This window comes from Balaenoptera physalus (genome assembly GCF_965194825.1).
Source record: "Balaenoptera physalus genome assembly, chromosome: 20".
Classification (NCBI taxonomy): domain Eukaryota; kingdom Metazoa; phylum Chordata; class Mammalia; order Artiodactyla; family Balaenopteridae; genus Balaenoptera; species Balaenoptera physalus.
In genome coordinates this window covers 55972392-55992775 of record NC_138901.1, presented here as the reverse complement: position 1 = coordinate 55992775, position 20384 = coordinate 55972392, and the positions used below count along the sequence as shown (strand labels likewise).

Sequence of the window (20384 nt, the reverse complement as noted above, 5' to 3'; positions counted from 1 at the left end):
TTCAAACCTTAAACCTCAGGGCGGGAGGTAGTAGCGAGGGGAGGCGGCGGGATAAAAAAATTCCCTTCCACTTCGTCATTTCAAAAAGTGACCCAGCCAGGGAGCTGGGGAAGGAGGATCAATGACGCGAGCGCGCGCCCCGTGCACGCCGGCGCAGGCGACCCCGTAGCGCAAGGGAGGGCGGGAAAGGAAGGGGCGGGGGAATGCCAGGGCGAATCTATAAAGGGCGTCATCCGGCCAGTTCTCTCCTCAGAAGCGCCGAGAGCGCGGCCGGGACGGTTGGAGAAGAAGGCGGCTCCCGGAAGGGGGAGAGACAAACTGCCGTAACCTCTGCCGTTCTGGAGCCCGGTTACTTATTTATTCGTTACCCTTTCTCTTCTTCCTCCCCCAGAACCTTTTCCTTTCCCTTCCTCTTTTTATTTTCTTTTTGGGAGACGAAAAATCTCCGGAAAGGCGGAGGAGAGCTCCTTTCACCCCTTTTCGTTTCCCCGCCTCCTTCCCTCCCCCACCTTTTCCTCCTCCGGCTTTTTCCTCCCAACTCGGGGAGGTCCTTCCCGGCGGCCGCCCCGGCAGGGTCTGAGCACCTAGGTGCAGGCGGCGCAGGCTTTTTGTAGTGAGGTTTGCGCCTGCGCAGCGCGCCTGCCTCCGCGATGCATGGGGGTGGCCCCCCCTCCGGGGACAGCGCATGCCCGCTGCGCACCATCAAGAGAGTGCAGTTCGGAGTCCTCAGTCCGGATGAACTGGTAAGCGGCTCTGCCCTCTCACTCCTCCTCCCGCCCGCGTGGCGGGCGGGGCTTGACGGCCGCCGCGGAAACTTGGCGCATTTCCCTGCCCAAGGAAGACAGGCGGGGAGGATGGGTCAGCGGCGCCAAGGCAGTGCAGAGTCCAGCCTCGCGGCCAACGAGAATTAAATTTTCATAGGGGGTCAGCAAGCTTAGCGCTGTGTCCGAGCTAGGGGCCGGGCCGCAGGAGGGGCTGGAGGGTGAGAAGGAGGGCGAGAAGGTTGATTGGCTCCACACCGCAGTTACCGACGTTAAAAGATATCACACCAATCCTTTGGGTGAGAAGCCGAGCTCCAGATTTTTTTCCCTCCCCTTCTACAATTATTAATTGAGCACCTGCTACGTGATAGACGTGACAGACGGTGGGGATGCAGAGCTGAACAAGACAAAGACCCTGCCTTCTAGAGCACTTTCTTTGGGAAGGGGCAGGGGAGACAGACAATAAACACGAATAAATGAATGAACAAGATAATTCAGTTAAGGGCAAGTGCCTTGCATAAAGTGAAACGGTGTAATGCGATGGAGAGTGACCGAGGTGAGGCTGCTTTAGATGGGGTGGTGTCAGGGTATGGGAAGGCCTGTTTGAGGAGGTGACATTACTCGAATGATGAGAAGCAGCCAGTCTCCTAGGCCATAGATTCTAGGTCAGTAGCTTTTCAGGCAGAGGAAAGAGCAAGTGCAAAGTGCCTGAAGGAGGGAATAACTTGGTGTGCCTCGGGGGCTGAAAGGTGGCCAGGGTGGCTGGGGTGTAGTGGGTGAGGAGAGTATTAAACCATTCTTGGGGAAGCATGAGGTGGGCAGTCCAGGTGGGATATTATAGATCATGGTAAGGAATCTGGATTTCATTCTATTTTCAGTAGGAAGTCATTGGAGAATTATAAGCAGGAGAGTGATATCAAGTTTACATTTTAAAAAAAATTACTACTTTGATGGTCCTGTGAAGAACTGACTGGGGAGGAGAACTAAGAATGGAAGCAGGAAAGATCAGGGAGGAGGGAGAGCTGTTGGCCCTTTGGACGCCTTTGTGGAGCAAACTGGAGGAAGCCAGTGGGTTGGAGAGAACGGAATTGAATGGCTCTGTTTGTGGATGGAGACAAGTTTGCTAGAGGAGGAGGCTCAGCTGTAGGAAAGTTGTGTCAGGAGTTAGAACCTCCTGAACTCAGACGACACCGAATAAATTCCAGATGGGGTTGAGGTTGAAATCTAAAAAACAAAACTGTAAAACACTTGAAAAATGCAGAAGGCTTTTGGGGGCTGATACCAGGGACAGAAACCCTTAACCTTCTCTAACCCCAAGTCTTGACTTGATTTTACTTCATAGCTGGTCAGTACCTGAAAGGATTAGTTTTTCTCTTTCTTGTTTCCTCAGTAGAATGTAAATTTCATGAGTGACTTTGTATTCACTTCTTTCTCCAGCATCTCAAATAGTGCCTGGCACATAATAGACATGTAATAAAAGTTACTTGAATAAATGAGTGAACGAAATAATTGTACAGGTACATAAAGATACATGTAGAAGGATTTTTATTTCAACATTGTGTGAAATTATAAATCACCTAATTATTTATTAGTAAGGATTCTATTGAATAACTCAGGGTTTATTACAATAGAACAAGACCTTCCCAGTAGGTTAAACCCCCTGATCCCCCGTTCCCAAACTGCTGAGACACCGCAGCAAACTCACAGGGGCCCAGTTAGAGATTTTAAATTTTTAAGAGAAGCACGGAAGCACAGCTGCGTTTGCCTGATGCCCTGGGAACTGCTAGGTTGGGCAGTTCCCTTTCAGCGTTAGGTGGCGCCAGATCCCTTCTGATGACGTCATGTCTTTGTGAAGCTGGGTTTTTAGCAGTTGCTAAAATACTGGGCAAAAATCAGTGTAGAGCAAGAGATAAGAGTGGTGCTGGGGTGTAGATAAGGCCAAGAAGAGTTAGAGAATACTTTATAAAGAGGTGACATTTGAACTGGGTCTTAAAAATGAATAGAAGTTTGTTGGAAAGGCGGGCATGGGAAGAAAAGGAATTTTGAGGAATCTCTTGTGGTTGGAGCATAAATGTTGAGGACGGGGGACCTCGGGTGTCTAACCTGTTATCACGTGGGCAGTGAGAACCAGTGTGTTTGGATGAAGGATTGGGGGCTAAAGTAGTTTGTGTATAATTCAAAATCTAAGTTATGGTAGAGGGTTAGTCCAGAACATTCCAGGACAGCCCCTGGTCCAGTCTCAATGCCCGGAAGCAGAGGGAGTCCTTAGAAGGTGGCTGGCTTGGTGAGCACGGACTTGGAGCAGCGGGAGGTGAGAAGCTTTGAGTGTTATTTTCCTTAGGCCTCTCTCTAGTGACTCTTCTGGCGGCCAGATTCAGGTCTGTTCCTGCTCTTCTGTGTTTCATTCACGGTGAGCAAACCCCCTCTTTGTGTTTCTCATCAGACACGATGCAGCTGATGGGGTTCCAGCTTTGTGAATTTAGTCACCACAGGCCTGTCTCCCTGAGACTTCATCAGGTCATCTTGACGAGCGTGGTGGATGTTCAGAACCTCTTAGCCTTGCACCTGTAGACCATTTTGGTTTCCACCCAGCAGTGACTAATTAGATCCATTATGAGAGGATTATTGGTTTGACTGTAAGCGAACAACCTTCTGTCTCTTTTCAAGTTCTTTTTTTTCTTTTTTCAAGTTCTTCGAGGGCACTTCCCTGCAATGGAGGGTCCTAAGGCAGTTTAGTTCAGTTTAACAAACAATTATTGAGAGCCATCGGGTCCAGGGTGATAGAGGAATGCTACCTGCCTGAGAGATGCTTATAATCTATGGGGAAGACAAACCGCAGTGGATCATTGCATTGCATTATGAGATCTGCAGTGATGGAGGGATTATGGAAGCACAGAGTGGGGCTCACCAGTCTGGCTAGCGAGGCTGTGGAAAGGCTTCTTGGAAGAAGCAGTGCCTGAGCTGAGTCTTCAGATAGCAGTTTGTCTTGTGGGGAGGGCAGTCCAAGCAGAGATACAAAGACCCCATATACAAAGACCCCAAGTAGTGGAGCACATATGCTGGGTGATAGGGGGGCTGCTGGGGACTCAGCTACTGATGTGGAGGAAGAAAGGAAGGTGGAAACATCATAAAACTCTTTGTAAGCCGTCCTGCTGAATTTGGATATCATTCTGAGAACAAGAGGGCATGAAGATTAGATTTCCAAATTAGAAAGAGCTCCCTGATCATAGTCTGGATGGGTAGGAGAGAAGGGCTGGTGACCCATGGAACACTTGGATACATACCACAAAGGACAGGCCTGAGCTAGGGCAGTGGGCGTAGGGATGGAGAAGAGGGGCAAGATTCAAGAACTGTTTGTTCAGGAGGTAAAAATAACCTGTACTTGGTGAATGATTGGATAATAACAGCTGTCATATATTGAACACCTATTCCATCCTGGGTTTAAGCAGGTTAATTAAATCCTTAATGGTTATATAGATGATAAGTGACAGAGCTAGAATTGCAAATTAGAGGTCTCTGACTCCAGGCCATGCTTGTTCCACTGCTTTATGACTGTGGGTAAGGAAGGGTAAGTGTTGGTTTCTGACTTGAGTTCCACTACCTTAGATGGGGACTAAAGGAAAAGGAGAGAGTTTTGTGGAGAAGGGAGTTTGCTTTTAGACATGTTGGATTTGATTTATCAGGGGGATATCTACAGGGGGTTCAGTAGGTGGTTCAGTATGTTAATCCGAAGTCCAGAAGAAAGGTGAGGCCTGGAGGGTAGAGATTTGTTGTGAGTAAATAGTGAGACTCATGGCATAACACTTGGGTGTGATGAGAAGTGTGGATGAGCTAAAACCTTGGGGAGTGGCAGTGTTTAAAGAGCAGACCAAGGCACCCATTTCCCCTTTGGTAGCCATGAGTTTGTTTTCTATGTCTGTGAGTCTGTTTCTGTTTTGTAAATAAGTTCATTTGTATCATGTTTTAGATTCCACATGTAAGTGATGTTATATGATATTTGTCTTTGACTTCACTTAGCATGATAATCTCTAGGTCCATCCATGTTGCTGCAAATGGCATTGTTTCGCTCTATTTTATGGCTGAGTGGTATTCTGTTGTATATATGTACCACGTCTTCTTTATCCATTCATTTGTCGATGGGCATTTAGGTTGCTTCCATGTCTTGGGTATTGTAAATAGTGCTGCTTCAAATCCTAGAGTGTAAGTAGTTGTTTCTGCTGCAGTATAGTAGAATGGGATGAGCATATGTTTGGGATCGCAGGGGGGTGGGTTTGACTTCTGCAGGCTCCTTGAGATTGAGGCCTTGGGCAGTCACTTTACACAGCCTCAGGTTTCTCATGTCTAAGAGATAGGAATTCACTCCTAGAAGGTTAGTGGTTAGGGTAAGAGAAACAAGATACATTAGGTACGTTTGGTACCTGGCATGAAGTTGACACTAAGATAGAAGCTTTTATTAAATTCTTCTAAGGTCTTCCCTCTGGAAGTTTAGCAGACCAAAGCTTAACTAATTTTAAAGTTCTTGGTTTTCAGTGTGTGAAAAGATGCCAAAGGTTTCCTTGAACAGCCTTTAGCTCAGAGCAGAAATCTCTTCTCCAAGTTGTACCTACTTCTGAGCCCGTCCTTCCCTCCCTTTCCTCCACTGAATTGGTCCCACTGAGTCCTGGCTCCACCTCTCCCAGGATTCCGGCCTTGGCTCTGCCTCCATCTCTTGAGGCTCCAGGGTTCACTTCTGCTCCAGATAATTTTCAACAACCTCTGCTCTAGCGACCCCCTCTCCTGTTCTATCCTAAAATATCTGAACATGGAAGGGTTCAGGTTGACCCAGGCCCTTGAGAAGGAGGAGGTGACAAGGATGGGGGCAAAGAGTGCCTAACTTTAGGAGCATGTCTTGGGCAGAACACCTGGGCTGTCATGATGGGGGTGCCTTACAGGGAGGTTCTGGCCTTGATTTCAGCTTTGGGAAAGAAACAAGGCATTGAATTTTTCCCTCTTGAAACAACTTTTATTTCTTTTGCTGTTAAATTCTGTAGATGACAGTGACCTAGAATTCAACCCAGTAGGATATCCAGGGTTCAAGTCCTAGAGGTAGGTGACTTGTACGGAGCCCAGAGTTGACCACACACTAGTCTGAGCGCCCCCTCCCACTCAGACAGTGACTGGAACGAGCTTTTGACTTGCGATATTTGACTTTGGCATTTCCACAGTCAAATATCACACACGCTGACCCCCATTTCCCTCGCTTCAGGCTAAACCTGCTTAGTTCTTCTGTAAGTAGTTTGGGGTTCTTTAAGGCCTTAGTACAGAGCTCCCTAGCCACGAAGTCTGGAAACTAGGAATCCTATTTAGTTGTTATTGGCCTTTCTTGTCTGCAGAAACGAATGTCTGTGACAGAGGGCGGCATCAAATACCCAGAGACCACCGAGGGAGGCCGCCCCAAGCTTGGGGGGCTGATGGATCCGAGGCAGGGGGTGATTGAGAGGACTGGCCGCTGCCAGACCTGTGCAGGTGAGCGCTGGGGGGCCAGCACAGGACCCTAGAGGGAGGGAGAGGCTTGTCCTTACAGAAAGCCAGGACTGGGGGTGGACACGTGGAGACCTGGTCTCTGAGGTGAGTGCTGGGAGGAAAGTGTTGTATGTATGTCCCCACAGGAAACATGACAGAGTGTCCTGGCCACTTTGGCCACATTGAGCTGGCCAAACCCGTGTTCCATGTCGGCTTCCTGGTCAAGACGATGAAAGTTTTGCGCTGCGTCTGCTTCTTCTGCTCCAAATTGCTTGTGGACTCTGTGAGTGGGAGATGGGCTCTGGCCGGGGGGTGGGGTTGCTGGGGGGTGGGCAGGGGAGCAGCCCCAACTGACCCCGCTCTGCCTTGTCCCCAGAACAACCCGAAGATCAAGGACATTTTGGCTAAGTCCAAGGGGCAGCCCAAGAAGCGGCTCACACACGTCTATGACCTCTGCAAGGGCAAAAACATCTGCGAGGGCGGGGAGGAGATGGACAACAAGTTCGGTGTGGAGCAGCCAGAGGGCGATGAGGATTTGACCAAAGAAAAGGTAGCCGGGGCTGCCCAGACCCTTGGGAGGGGCTGAGGGCTGGTCCCAGAGGCCCGGAGGGTGGAAGATGGGGAGGCAGTGGAAGCAGCAGGAGCCCGAAGGTCACAGAAGAGCGGGAGGGGCTGGCCCGGCCAGGTGTTGGGGGAGAAGGCCCGACCTCTGGGCTCTGATGGCCCCTCTGTCTCCTTGGAAGGGCCACGGCGGCTGTGGGCGGTACCAGCCCAGGATCCGGCGCTCCGGCCTGGAGCTGTATGCAGAGTGGAAGCACGTCAACGAGGACTCTCAGGAGAAGAAGATCCTGCTGAGTCCTGAGCGGGTGCACGAGATCTTCAAACGCATCTCAGATGAGGAGTGCTTCGTCCTGGGCATGGAGCCTCGCTACGCCCGGCCCGAGTGGATGATTGTCACTGTGCTGCCCGTGCCCCCGCTCTCTGTGCGGCCCGCCGTTGTGATGCAGGGCTCTGCCCGCAACCAGGTCAGCGCCTTCAAGGCCCTGCCACTCAGCTAGGCCAGGTGTCTGCGCGGAGGGAGGCCCGTGGTGGGGGCGAAGGCGTGCGAGGGTGACGGACAGGTCACCTGGGCCTGAAGATACCCTGCCACTTGCTGGCTGTGTGAGCTTTAGTGAGCCCCTTAAGGAGGTTAGAGCTCACAAAGGTGCTTCTGGATCTGTGAACTGAGGGCCCGGAGCTGCCGCCCAGGGTGGTGTGAAGGGAGGGTGAGAGGCACCGCGTGCTGGCACATGCAGGCCGAGCGCTCAGGGTTGGCTGGATTGTGATGGTTCTGACTTCCTGCCTCAGGATGACCTGACACACAAGCTGGCCGACATCGTGAAGATCAACAATCAGCTTCGGCGCAACGAGCAGAACGGCGCAGCCGCGCATGTCATCGCTGAGGACGTGAAGCTCCTCCAGTTTCACGTGGCCACCATGGTGGACAACGAGCTGCCTGGCTTGCCTCGTGTGAGTGGACGGGCTCCCTGTGCCCTGCGCCTGGAGGAAAGGGGAGGGGGCCCGGGGGGGCCAGTGCTGACTGCTGGGGTGCCCCCCACCCTGCGTTTCCTCACAGGCCATGCAGAAGTCTGGGCGTCCCCTCAAGTCCCTGAAGCAGCGGTTGAAGGGCAAGGAAGGCCGTGTGCGCGGGAACCTGATGGGCAAGCGGGTGGACTTCTCGGCCCGCACTGTCATCACCCCCGACCCCAACCTCTCCATTGACCAGGTTGGCGTGCCTCGCTCCATTGCCGCCAACATGACCTTTGCGGAGATCGTCACCCCCTTCAACATTGACAGGTGTGCTCAGTTCAGAAGCCCTGCCTGGAGGGGTCGGGGAGGGTGGGGGGAATGGGCTCGGAGCAAGAAGAAGAGAGTGTTGAAGTTTATTATTATTGTTATTATTATTATCATTGTTTTTTTAAAATTTCTTTTTGGCTTGGTTGGGTCTTCGTTGCTGCGTGCGGGCTTTCTCTAGTTGTGGCGAGCGGGGACTTCTCTTCGTTGCGGTGCGCGGGCTTCTCATCGCGGTGGCTTCTCTTGTTGCGGGAACACGGGCTCTGGGTGTGCGGGCTTTCTCTAGTTGCAGCACCCGGGCCCTAGAGCACGCGGGCTTCAGTAGTTGTGGTGCACGGGCCTAGTTGCTCCGCGGCATGTGGGATCTTCCCAGACCAGGGATCGAACCCGTGTGCCCTGCATTGGCAGGCAGATTCTTAACCACTGCACCACCAGGGAAGTCCCAAGTGTCGAAGTTTAGAAGTTTGGGTTCCCACTTGGGGCTTTGGGGTGAGGGTGGCAACGAGGGCTTTTTTGGGAAGCATTTTGTTCATTGCATCCCTTTCCTTCCTAGACTTCAGGAACTAGTGCGCAGGGGGAACAGCCAGTACCCAGGGGCCAAGTACATCATCCGGGACAACGGTGATCGCATTGACCTGCGTTTCCACCCCAAGCCCAGTGACCTTCACCTGCAGACTGGCTATAAGGCATGTAATAGGCCAGGGCCTCTCTTCCCTGAGCAGGAAGCTTTCTGGACTGGGGGCCAGCTGGAGTGGGCCGTCTGAGGCTGTCCTGTTCATTAGAATCCAAGCTTAAAAGACTCCTGCTGTCCTAGGCAAGCTTGTAACTGCCATCCCTTGGCATTCAAGGTGGGGGTCACGTAAGCCCACAGGCAGCAAGAGGGACACGGGGCAGAAAGAGGTCCGGGGGGAACAGAGCAGAAGGCTTCATGTTCGGAGTCTCTCGCGGTTTTCTTTCCCAGCTGAGTTTCCTGAGGTCTGGGGACTACGTCTTTGTTTTCTCTGATAGCCTGGAATCTAGCCCAGGGCCTGGCCCAAAGCTGGTGGTTGATCAGCGTTTCAAGTGAAATAACACCACAGTGTCGTCTGTTTCAAAGCATCTTAGGTCCCCTATCACTTCATTCTTAGCATACCTCCTTCACTGAGGTTTTTCCCGCACCTCACCTCCTCAGGTGGAACGGCACATGTGCGATGGGGACATTGTTATCTTCAACCGGCAGCCAACTTTGCACAAAATGTCCATGATGGGACATCGGGTTCGCATCCTGCCCTGGTCTACTTTTCGCTTGAATCTTAGGTCAGTCCGCCGGCTGGGGCTGGGCTGGGCTGGGCTGCTCCCTGGGTCTCACTGTGGCATCTTTCCAACTCACTTACCTCTTTGACTAGTGTGACAACTCCATACAATGCCGATTTTGATGGGGATGAGATGAACTTGCACCTGCCACAGTCCCTGGAGACGCGGGCTGAGATCCAGGAGCTCGCCATGGTGCCACGCATGATTGTCACCCCCCAGAGCAATCGCCCAGTTATGGGCATTGTGCAGGACACGCTGACCGCAGTGCGCAAATTCACCAAGAGGGACGTTTTCCTGGAGCGGGTGTGTGGTCCCTGGCTCGGGGAAACCTGGCCTGGGTGGGCAGGGGCCCAGCACAGCAAGGATGGAGGGAGGAGCAGTGACTTATGCCCTGACTTGCTCTGCGCTAACCTGTATGTGAGATAGCAGAAGGAAAGGGAGTGAGCAAAGATCGAGGCCAAAAATGGTGTATGGCTTTAGCTCTCCATTTAATTTCTTAAAATGTCATGTAAATTTAGGTATCATCTGGAAAGTAAAGGCGAAGAGAGAAATAAGACTTCGTTGAAATTCTGTTTATTTCTTTTTTACTTTCTCTTTATTTTCTAATTATTAAAAGTAATTTGTACTTATCGTTTAAAGAAAAAACAATCCCAAAATCTCACTATCACAGTTAAGTTTTTAGTAAAAGTTTGGAAAACACTTTTCTTGCCATCTCTTTGCCTTCAAAGTCTGGCTTTCCCCTTTGGGCAGCAAGGCCTCCCCTGACATTCCCAAGAGGTGAGACCTCCAGTTCTGACTTCTTGTCTTTCCTGCTCTTTTTCTCCAGGGGGAGGTGATGAACCTCCTGATGTTCCTGTCCACGTGGGACGGCAAGGTCCCACAGCCAGCCATCCTGAAGCCCCGGCCCCTGTGGACAGGGAAGCAGATCTTCTCCCTCATCATACCCGGCCACATCAACTGTATCCGCACCCACAGCACCCATCCCGACGATGAGGATAGTGGCCCTTACAAGCACATCTCTCCTGGGGACACCAAGGTAGGGCCTGGCTTCTGGATGTGTGGGGAAGGGCTTTGGACATGGAAGCCACAGCAGGGGCTGTGAATGGTGCTCTCTGCAGGTGGTGGTGGAGAACGGGGAGCTGATCATGGGCATCCTGTGTAAGAAGTCTTTGGGCACATCAGCTGGCTCCCTGGTCCACATCTCTTACCTAGAGATGGGTCATGACATCACCCGCCTCTTCTACTCCAACATTCAGACTGTCATTAACAACTGGCTCCTCATTGAGGGTAAGCCTAGGAGCTCTACCAAGTCCTCTATAAATCCTGTCCGTCTCACTTCTTACTGCTCTTCTTCCATCCCTTTCTCTTCCCCCCCTTGGATTTGGTGTCCCTCCATCTACTCTCTTGGCTGTGATTCCATCCCATGTTTCTTGGGAGTCCAAAGAAGGTGTTGCTGATGCTTCTTTTTATTTCTAGGTCATACCATTGGCATTGGGGACTCCATTGCTGATTCTAAGACTTACCAAGACATTCAGAACACTATTAAGAAGGCCAAGCAGGATGTAATAGAGGTGAGAGGGAAGGCTGGGCAAAGACTGAGTAAGAGGCTCTCAGTGGCTTTGAACTGAGGAGTGAAGGGGACATTGGGATTAGAGAGACGGGGACCAGAAGAGGTTGACGTCTCCCTGAGAACTCAGCCTCCTCCTGTGCACCCAGGTCATCGAGAAGGCCCATAACAACGAGCTGGAGCCCACCCCGGGCAACACTCTGCGGCAGACCTTTGAGAACCAGGTGAACCGCATTCTCAACGATGCCCGAGACAAGACTGGCTCCTCTGCCCAGAAATCCCTGTCTGAATACAACAACTTTAAGTCAATGGTTGTGTCCGGGGCTAAAGGTTCCAAGATCAACATCTCCCAGGTGGGGAGCCTTGTCTTTCCAGAACTGGGGCCACACTGAAGGTGGGGAGGAGGAGGGAAGGGGTGTGCTGTTGGGGGAGTTGGGGGAAAAGTATGGGGAACTCTTATTCTCAAGGCAGAGGGAGTTGGATGCACCCCACCTTTTCTGTTCCCCAGGTCATTGCTGTCGTCGGGCAGCAGAACGTGGAGGGCAAGCGGATCCCGTTTGGGTTCAAGCACCGGACTCTGCCTCACTTCATCAAAGATGACTATGGGCCTGAGAGCCGTGGCTTTGTGGAGAACTCCTACCTGGCCGGCCTCACGCCCACCGAGTTCTTCTTCCATGCCATGGGGGGTCGTGAGGGGCTCATCGACACAGCTGTCAAGACTGCTGAGACTGGTGAGGACTTTGGATCCAGGGCCCTTCCACGGGCTGGTCCCAGAGAGGACCGCAGGCAGAGAAGCCCCTGGGGAGTTTGAGCGGGGTTCTCAGGCTGAAGTCTTCTATCCCCAGAGAAGTAATTTTGACCTTTGTGGAAAGAATGGAGACTAAAGGTCAAGAGTTAGGCAAACACTCTTGTTCTGGTTGCCGTGCAGCATTCCATGACGCAGGGCTAGAGCCTCAGGGTCTCTGCTCCTGACCTATCACATGGACGGTGTTTCCTAAGGGTCTCTACTGGGCCCTGGGTCCATCTGGTGGTGGGCATGGCTTTCACTGAGAGGCCTTGGGGATGATAGGCTACTAGCTGGCTCTCGAGGACCAGAGTGGCCAGCAGGTCTTGTCCTGAGATAGGGAGGCTCCTCTTCTTGCTCTGGGTCCCTCAGTTGATTCCCTCCCCCCTCAGGGTACATCCAGCGGCGGCTGATCAAATCCATGGAGTCGGTGATGGTGAAGTATGATGCCACCGTGCGGAACTCCATCAATCAGGTGGTACAGCTGCGCTATGGCGAAGACGGCCTGGCGGGCGAGAGCGTTGAGTTCCAGAACCTGGCTACCCTCAAGCCTTCCAACAAGGCTTTCGAGAAGAAGTGAGGAGGCGGCAGGCGGGTGGTTCTTGCTCAGGGCCAGAGTTGTAGGGGTTCTCCTCCCCCCACACGGTGAGATCACCTGGACCGTGTCTTGCAGTGGACCTTATACCGCCCCTTCCCCACCCATCTGGCAGCAGCTGCAAGATGGGAGAGGACGGATGGAGACCAGAGTTGAGACCCGTCCCCACTTTGTACAGAGGGGTGGGCATAAGCTCAAGTCCCATTGGACATCCTTGGGTCTGGATCTTGTGTTTCCCCGCCCAGGATTCTTCACAGCCCTGTTCCTGTGGGCTGCAGACCTCAGGAGCCTCACACTGTTCCTTGATCAGGGCCCTCCTGCCCCTTGACTCCACCCCTGTCACCTGCAGGTTCCGCTTTGATTATACCAATGAGAGGGCCCTGCGGCGCACCCTGCAGGAGGACGTGGTGAAGGACGTGCTGAGCAACGCACACATTCAGAACGAGCTGGAGCGAGAATTTGAGCGGATGCGTGAGGACCGGGAGGTGCTCAGGGTCATCTTCCCAACTGGTGACAGCAAGGTGCGTGTGGGCGGGAAGGGCTGGGCTGGAGAAGTGCTGGCCCTGCATGGCTGTCCCTGACTTGGGGTCCTGCCTCCTTCCCTCCTGCCTCAGGTTGTCCTCCCCTGTAACCTGCTGCGCATGATCTGGAACGCTCAGAAGATCTTCCACATCAACCCTCGCCTCCCCTCTGACCTGCACCCCATCAAGGTGGTAGAGGGTGAGTACCTGCCTCAGGACCGCCAGGCCAGGCAGGCTCTGCTAGCAGCGTCCTGGTCTACAACCTCTTCATCCCTCGTTTGGCCCTTAGGTGTCAAGGAGCTGAGCAAGAAGCTGGTGATTGTGAATGGGGACGACCCACTGAGCCGGCAGGCCCAGGAGAACGCCACCCTGCTCTTCAACATCCACCTGCGGTCCACGCTGTGCTCCCGCCGCATGGCTGAGGAGTTTCGGCTCAGCGGAGAGGCCTTCGACTGGCTGCTCGGAGAGATCGAGTCCAAGTTCAACCAAGCCATTGTGAGTGTTGTACTTCTCACCCCAGCCTTGGTTCTGTCCTCTGATCCTTTGATTTCTCTGGGCTCTGAGAACAGCCCACCTCTGCCCATAATTGCATAATAATAGATCTCATTCACTGAGACACTGCTGTGAACCAAGTCCTGTGTTGGAGGCTTTATACCTTTATTCCTTAGCAGTCTTAAGAAGACCCTAGTAGGAGAGGGGCTGTTAGTCCCATGTTGCAGAGACAAAAAGTGAACCTTGAAGAGGCCAACACATGAAAAGATGCTCAATATCAGTAGCCGTCAGGGAAATGTAGTTCAAAACCACGATGAGATACCACTTCATGCTCCCTAGGGTGACTAAAAGAAAAAATAAACAAGTGTTGGCGAGGATATAGAGAAATTGGAGCGCTCATACACTGCTGGTGGGAATGTTGCAACTGCTTTGGAAAACAGTCTGGCAGTTTCTCAAAAGTTTAAACATAGAGTTACCATATGACCCAGCAATTTCACTCCTAGGAATATGTCCAAGAGAATAGGAAGCACACGTCCACACAAAAACCCATACACAGATGTTCGGAGCAGTATTATTCATAATAGCCAAGCAGTGGAAACAACCTAAATGTTCATCCATTGATGAAGGATGAACAAGATAAGGGAATATTATGCTGTGGTAAAAAGTAATGAGCTGTCAAGGCACAAAAAATGACAGTGATCAACTTTAAATAGTATTACTAAGTAAAGAAGCCAGTCTGAAAAGGCTACATACTATATGATTCCAATTAAAAGATTAAATTTTGGGGACTTCCGTGGAGGTCCAGTGGTTAAGACTTCGCACTTCCACTGCAGGGGGTGTGAGTTTGATCCCTGGTCAGGGAGCTAAGATCCTACATGCCTTGTGGCCAAAAATCCAAAATGTAAAATAAAAGCAATATTGTAACAAATTCAATAAAGACTTTAAAAATGGTCCATGTCAAAAAAAATCTTTAAAAAAAAAGATTAAATTTTATGGTATGTGATTATATCTCAATTAAAATAATGCATTGGGGAGCTTCCCACTTAGAAGACTATTATCAAATGAATATTTACCCTGTAACTTTAGCACACAGTACTTTTGGAAATGTGGGGTTTAGATGACATAGCCCCTATTCCTGGGTGTGCAGCACGGCGGGGGCTAAATGGCGGGTGTAAATTGAAATGCCGTCTGAGGAAGGGGATGATCAAATAAGACCCTGATTTATTTAAGTCTCTGCCTTTTCCAGACACCTCTGCCCAGCCCTGACAGTGTCTCACTCTCATTCACCAGTGGGGAGGGATTTGCTCTTCTGAGGCTAGCTCTTCTTACTCCCCAGGCCCATCCTGGGGAAATGGTGGGAGCTCTGGCTGCACAGTCCCTTGGAGAACCTGCCACCCAGATGACCCTGAACACCTTCCACTATGCTGGTGTGTCTGCCAAGAATGTGACGCTGGGTGTGCCCCGACTTAAGGAGCTCATCAACATTTCCAAGAAGCCAAAGACCCCCTCACTTACTGTCTTCCTGCTGGGCCAGTCTGCTCGAGATGCTGAGAGAGCCAAGGTGCGGCTTAGGGTAACGGGCTACCTGGCAGGAGGAGGAGGGGACTCCTTCCTTAAGTAAAGGGTTTGGCAGTCCCTCTGCAGGTGGGTTTGAAGAGGCCTTTGGAGCCACCCAAATGCCTGTCACGAATCCCTTTTTTTCCCCAGGATATTCTGTGCCGCCTGGAACATACAACGTTGAGGAAGGTGACTGCCAACACGGCCATCTACTATGACCCCAACCCGCAGAGCACAGTGGTGGCAGAGGATCAGGAGTGGGTGAATGTCTACTACGAGATGCCTGACTTTGATGTGGCCCGAATCTCCCCCTGGCTTTTGCGGGTGGAGCTGGACCGGAAGCACATGACTGATCGGAAGCTGACCATGGAGCAGATTGCCGAAAAGATCAACGCTGGTGAGGCTGGGAGGTCCTGCCTGGGCTCCCCGCACTCCCTGTGCTGTCCCCGTGCTCTCGTCCCAGACAGGGCGCCCACACCCACCACCTTCCACTCACTGGCTCTGCTCCTCCAGGGCACCTCTTCTCCAGGTCCCCTCTGCACTGCTTTTTCCTTCTCATCGTTTCCCCTCCCTCTTTCTAGAAGGGTTCTGTGGGAAGGAGGGGAAAGCCGGAAGAGAGCCCATATGGGGAGAGCTGTGGATGAGCCGTGAGCAGAAGCAGTCCTGCAGCTGCAGTTGTTCTCATTTTCCCAGGTTTCGGTGATGACTTGAATTGCATCTTTAACGATGATAATGCAGAGAAGCTGGTGCTTCGTATCCGCATCATGAACAGTGATGAAAACAAGATGCAAGAGGTAAACGGGACCCAAGCAGAAATTTATACGTCAGACATAGAAAACCGTTAAATCTGGTTCCTGACCAAAAACATTAAAATGAAAGCAGCGTTGAGTGCCAGTCACACCACCTAAAGTAGAGATGGGGGGAGGGTGGGTAGCAATGATCTGCAAAACTTTTAGCAGCAAAAGATCTTTGAAACGTGAAGTAGCAGCCATATAGATAAAACAGACGGTGTTGGGGAATTCTCTGGCCGTCCACTGGTTAGGACTCCACGCTTTCACTGCCTAGGGCGCAGGTTCAATCCCTGGTCGCGGAACTAAGATCCAGCAAGCTGCGGGGTGCGGCCAAAAAAAAAAGCCCCAAAACAGACGGTGTTGATTTGGGGTGTCCCATAGCCCGGTCACTTGTCTCTCCTCCCTGCGGCTCCTGTGTGAGGGCAGGTCGGACAGTAGGAATTGCTGTGTCCTAGGGAAAGTGGTGTGACAGCAGGTGAAACAAGACCCAGGAAAATGTTTGATCAGTGACTTCACTCCTGGGCATGGCTCCTAAAAAATTGTTCAGCAGATGTGGATACCTTAATAATAAAAACTCAGAACTTACTATTGAACTGGAGGAGAGTAGATAAGAATGTGTGGATACACGTCCATTAGAGATCACACGTCAAGGCGTTAGTGGGCGGGCGAATGCTCGGTGAGTGCCAGGACTAGAGCAGAGGTGCTGTGCGCTTTGTTACAGCCCTTGGAGCACGCACACAGAGTGGGAATCATGTTAAGGTGGTGGAGTGTGGCTGCCTTTTCTGAGGTTTTTTTAAATACCATCGTAAAAACACGATAGAAAGTAACTTCACTGGAACTGAAGAGGGCAGGTCTGCGCCACACCTGGCTCTCCAGGTCAGGCTGTGGTTTGGGGTGAGGGCGGGGAGAGACCGGAGGATCCTAGGAGGGCTGACTCGCTCTTGTTGCAGGAAGAAGAGGTGGTGGACAAGATGGATGACGACGTCTTCCTGCGGTGCATCGAGTCCAACATGCTGACAGATATGACCCTGCAGGGCATCGAGCAGATCAGCAAGGTCAGCCGTTCCCTCCCTGCAGCCCGTCCACCCCCGCTTCCCTCCCTCCCCACCCCCACCCGCCCAGCCTGAGCTCGCTCTGTCCCCCTGCAGGTGTACATGCACTTGCCGCAGACGGACAACAAGAAGAAGATCATCATCACAGAGGACGGGGAGTTCAAGGCCTTGCAGGAGTGGATCCTGGAGACGGATGGCGTGAGCCTCATGCGGGTGCTGAGCGAGAAGGACGTGGACCCTGTGCGCACCACGTCCAACGACATCGTGGAGATCTTCACAGTGAGCCCCTCAGAGCCTTCTTCCCAGAGCTCAGCCTTCTTACCAGGGTCCCTCTGGCTCAAGGCCTCCTCCCTAGGTCTCGGGCAGTGGTTGCGGTCCGTGCTCTCCCCTCAGGAGAGGGGTTGGTCAGGTGGTTTTATGCCTGAATCCACTTTTGCGTCTGGGCTTCACTGACTCCTGACTGTCCCTCTGTGGATCTGGGTGGTGGCAGCAGCGGGAGGAGAGCAGTTACTCGATCTTGACCCTTCCCCCACCCCCCCCAATCCCCATGCCAGGTGCTGGGCATAGAAGCCGTGCGGAAGGCCCTGGAGCGGGAGCTATACCATGTCATCTCCTTCGATGGTTCCTACGTCAATTATCGGCACTTGGCTCTCCTGTGTGATACCATGACCTGTCGTGGCCACTTGATGGCCATCACCCGACACGGAGTCAACCGCCAGGATACCGGACCTCTCATGAAGTGCTCCTTTGAGGAAACGGTAATGGCAGAAGTTCTGTGCGGGTGGAAGGAGAGAGAGCAGGGAGGAGGGATTGCTGTGGGAAGAGGGCATCCTGCACTGTGTGTGATGGGCCTCGGTGTGGTTCCATTGTTGGGTGGGTGGCTGTAACAATGGTGGGACATGGTGGGGTGGGGTCTGACGGCACGCCCCCTCTTCTGAGGTTTAGGTGGATGTGCTTATGGAAGCAGCTGCACATGGAGAGAGCGACCCCATGAAGGGGGTGTCTGAGAACATCATGCTGGGCCAGCTGGCTCCAGCCGGCACTGGCTGTTTTGACCTCCTGCTCGATGCAGAGAAGTGCAAGTATGGCATGGAGATCCCCACCAACATCCCTGGCTTGGGGGCTGCCGGACGTGAGTACAAGGGGCTACGAGGAGGAGGTGGGGCGGTGGGGAGGATGCGTGTGGGCGCAGCAGCCAGTCGCGGTGCTGTTCTTTGTGGGTCACTGTGTGCCTCTCTGCAGCCACCGGCATGTTTTTCGGCTCGGCCCCCAGTCCCATGGGAGGAATTTCTCCAGCCATGACACCCTGGAACCAGGGCGCAACCCCAGCCTACGGCGCCTGGTCCCCCAGTGTTGGTGAGTGGCCAGCCGGGAAGACAGCCCTCTGGGTGATTCAGAGGGCGGTGGGCTGGCTTCATGAGGCGTCCCCATGTGGAGACGCTGGGGGCTCTGGGAGTGTGTTGGGCTCCAGCTCTGGTTTTAACTAACGTTTCTCTCACTTCGCAGGGAGCGGGATGACCCCGGGGGCCGCAGGCTTCTCTCCCAGTGCTGCTTCAGATGCCAGTGGCTTCAGCCCTGGTTACTCCCCGGCCTGGTCTCCCACACCGGGTTCCCCGGGCTCCCCTGGCCCCTCAAGCCCGTATATCCCCTCACCAGGTGAGTTGTCCTTGTCTGTCAAGGCCAAGTTCATTTCCTCCTTGATCTTCCTTCTGGGTGAGTCTCTCCATCACTTAATGCCTTTCTGCTTCTCTCCCACAGGGGGTGCCATGTCTCCCAGCTACTCCCCAACGTCGCCTGCCTACGAGCCCCGCTCCCCTGGGGGCTACACGCCCCAGAGTCCCTCTTACTCCCCCACTTCACCCTCCTACTCCCCTACGTCTCCATCCTACTCTCCAACCAGCCCCAACTACAGCCCCACGTCACCCAGCTACTCCCCGACCTCGCCCAGCTACTCCCCGACCTCGCCCAGCTACTCCCCCACCTCGCCCAGCTACTCCCCGACCTCGCCCAGCTACTCCCCGACCTCGCCCAGCTACTCGCCCACTTCCCCAAGCTACTCGCCCACATCACCTAGCTACTCGCCCACCTCTCCCAGCTACTCGCCCACCTCGCCCAGTTACTCGCCAACTTCACCCAGCTACTCGCCCACCTCACCCAGCTACTCGCCGACATCTCCAAGCTATTCGCCAACATCACCAAGCTACTCACCAACTTCCCCAAGTTACTCACCCACCAGCCCTAACTATTCTCCAACCAGTCCCAATTACACCCCGACGTCACCCAGCTATAGCCCAACATCCCCCAGCTACTCACCGACTAGTCCCAACTACACACCAACGAGCCCCAACTACAGCCCAACCTCTCCAAGCTACTCTCCGACTTCACCCAGCTACTCCCCGACCTCACCAAGCTACTCCCCTTCGAGCCCACGATACACACCACAGTCTCCCACCTATACCCCAAGCTCACCCAGCTACAGCCCCAGCTCGCCCAGCTACAGCCCAACTTCGCCAAAGTACACCCCAACCAGTCCTTCCTACAGCCCCAGCTCACCGGAGTACACCCCGACCTCTCCCAAGTACTCACCTACCAGCCCAAAATATTCGCCCACTTCCCCCAAGTACTCTCCTACCAGCCCCACCTACTCACCCACCACTCCAAAATACTCGCCGACGTCTCCTACTTACTCACCAACCTCTCCGGTCTACACCCCAACCTCCCCCAAGTATTCACCCACTAGCCCCACCTACTCACCCACCTCCCCCAAGTACTCGCCCACCAGCCCCACCTACTCGCCCACTTCCCCCAAAGGCTCGACCTACTCGCCCACCTCCCCTGGCTACTCACCCACCAGCCCCACCTATAGCCTCACCAGCCCAGCCATCAGTCCCGATGACAGTGATGAGGAGAACTGAGGGTGAGCAGTGCGCAGTGGCACCCGGCTAGGTGAAGGGCGGCTTCAGCGTGTTCCGCAGTCCTCCCCTCCCCTGTGGGGTGCAGGCCCCGGTCCAGCTCCCTTGTACATAGCTCCTTGTGACAAAGTTCCCTGTTGAGGTTCTGGTCCCATTTCTGCCGGGGCTTTTGTCTTGTTCTCCACTTGTGCCGTCTCAGAACCCACTCGCCTGCAGTGGTGTTCTCCTTCTTGCCCTACCTACCTGAGGCCTGTCCCCAGATCCAGGATCCTCCTTGCCTATGACTTGATTCGGGGGGTAAAGGGTATTTTAACTTTTTTGGGGTAATTCCTGCTCTGGGTCCGTTACATCTGATCCTCTGGAAGAACAAAGCGAAAGCTGCCTTTTGTTTGTTACTTTTTGAAGTTGAAATAAAGTTTACTAATTTTGACCAGAAGTGTGGCTGTTGAGTGCTTTATTAGGAGGCAAGAATATCCAGGCCCCTACTCCCTGCCTGGGCTGCTCTTCCATTTATCATGTTTTAGCTGATCCCTGCTAATGGGGCAGGGGCAGGAAAATGAGCACAGACAGTACATTCACCGAACAAACACCTACTTTGTGCCAGGCTTTGCTCTGTCCCGGCTTTGTGGTTGAACAGATAGAGGCCTTGTCCTGCATTAAAGCAATATTGACATAACATCTTTTTAACCGATTTTACTGATTATCATAATATGTAATTTAGAAA

The 20384-nt window shown here is 53.0% G+C and overlaps 1 protein-coding gene across 2 annotated transcripts; it reads left to right on the top strand.

Moving 5' to 3' along the window:
* Positions 1 to 238: 238 nt before the first annotated feature.
* Positions 239 to 20096, top strand: POLR2A (RNA polymerase II subunit A). Of its 2 annotated transcripts, XM_082441170.1 has the most exons (30): positions 679 to 743; positions 5792 to 5846; positions 6134 to 6266; positions 6410 to 6546; positions 6640 to 6813; positions 7007 to 7288; positions 7611 to 7772; positions 7879 to 8099; positions 8650 to 8782; positions 9268 to 9392; positions 9482 to 9692; positions 10216 to 10425; positions 10508 to 10676; positions 10866 to 10960; positions 11106 to 11309; positions 11465 to 11687; positions 12133 to 12316; positions 12685 to 12856; positions 12950 to 13055; positions 13146 to 13351; positions 14685 to 14909; positions 15056 to 15302; positions 15599 to 15699; positions 16647 to 16751; positions 16845 to 17027; positions 17303 to 17506; positions 17694 to 17880; positions 17991 to 18104; positions 18255 to 18404; positions 18507 to 20096. In XM_082441170.1, exons 3-30 carry the CDS (start codon positions 6140 to 6142, stop codon positions 19661 to 19663), a joined length of 5814 nt encoding a protein of 1937 aa, XP_082297296.1. In that variant the 5' UTR covers positions 679 to 743; positions 5792 to 5846; positions 6134 to 6139; the 3' UTR covers positions 19664 to 20096. The 2 variants fall into 2 exon arrangements, with proteins under 2 accessions (XP_082297295.1, XP_082297296.1); XM_082441169.1 differs by lacking the exon at positions 5792 to 5846 and having other exon boundaries at positions 239 to 743.
* The last annotated feature ends 288 nt before the right edge of the window (positions 20097 to 20384 follow it).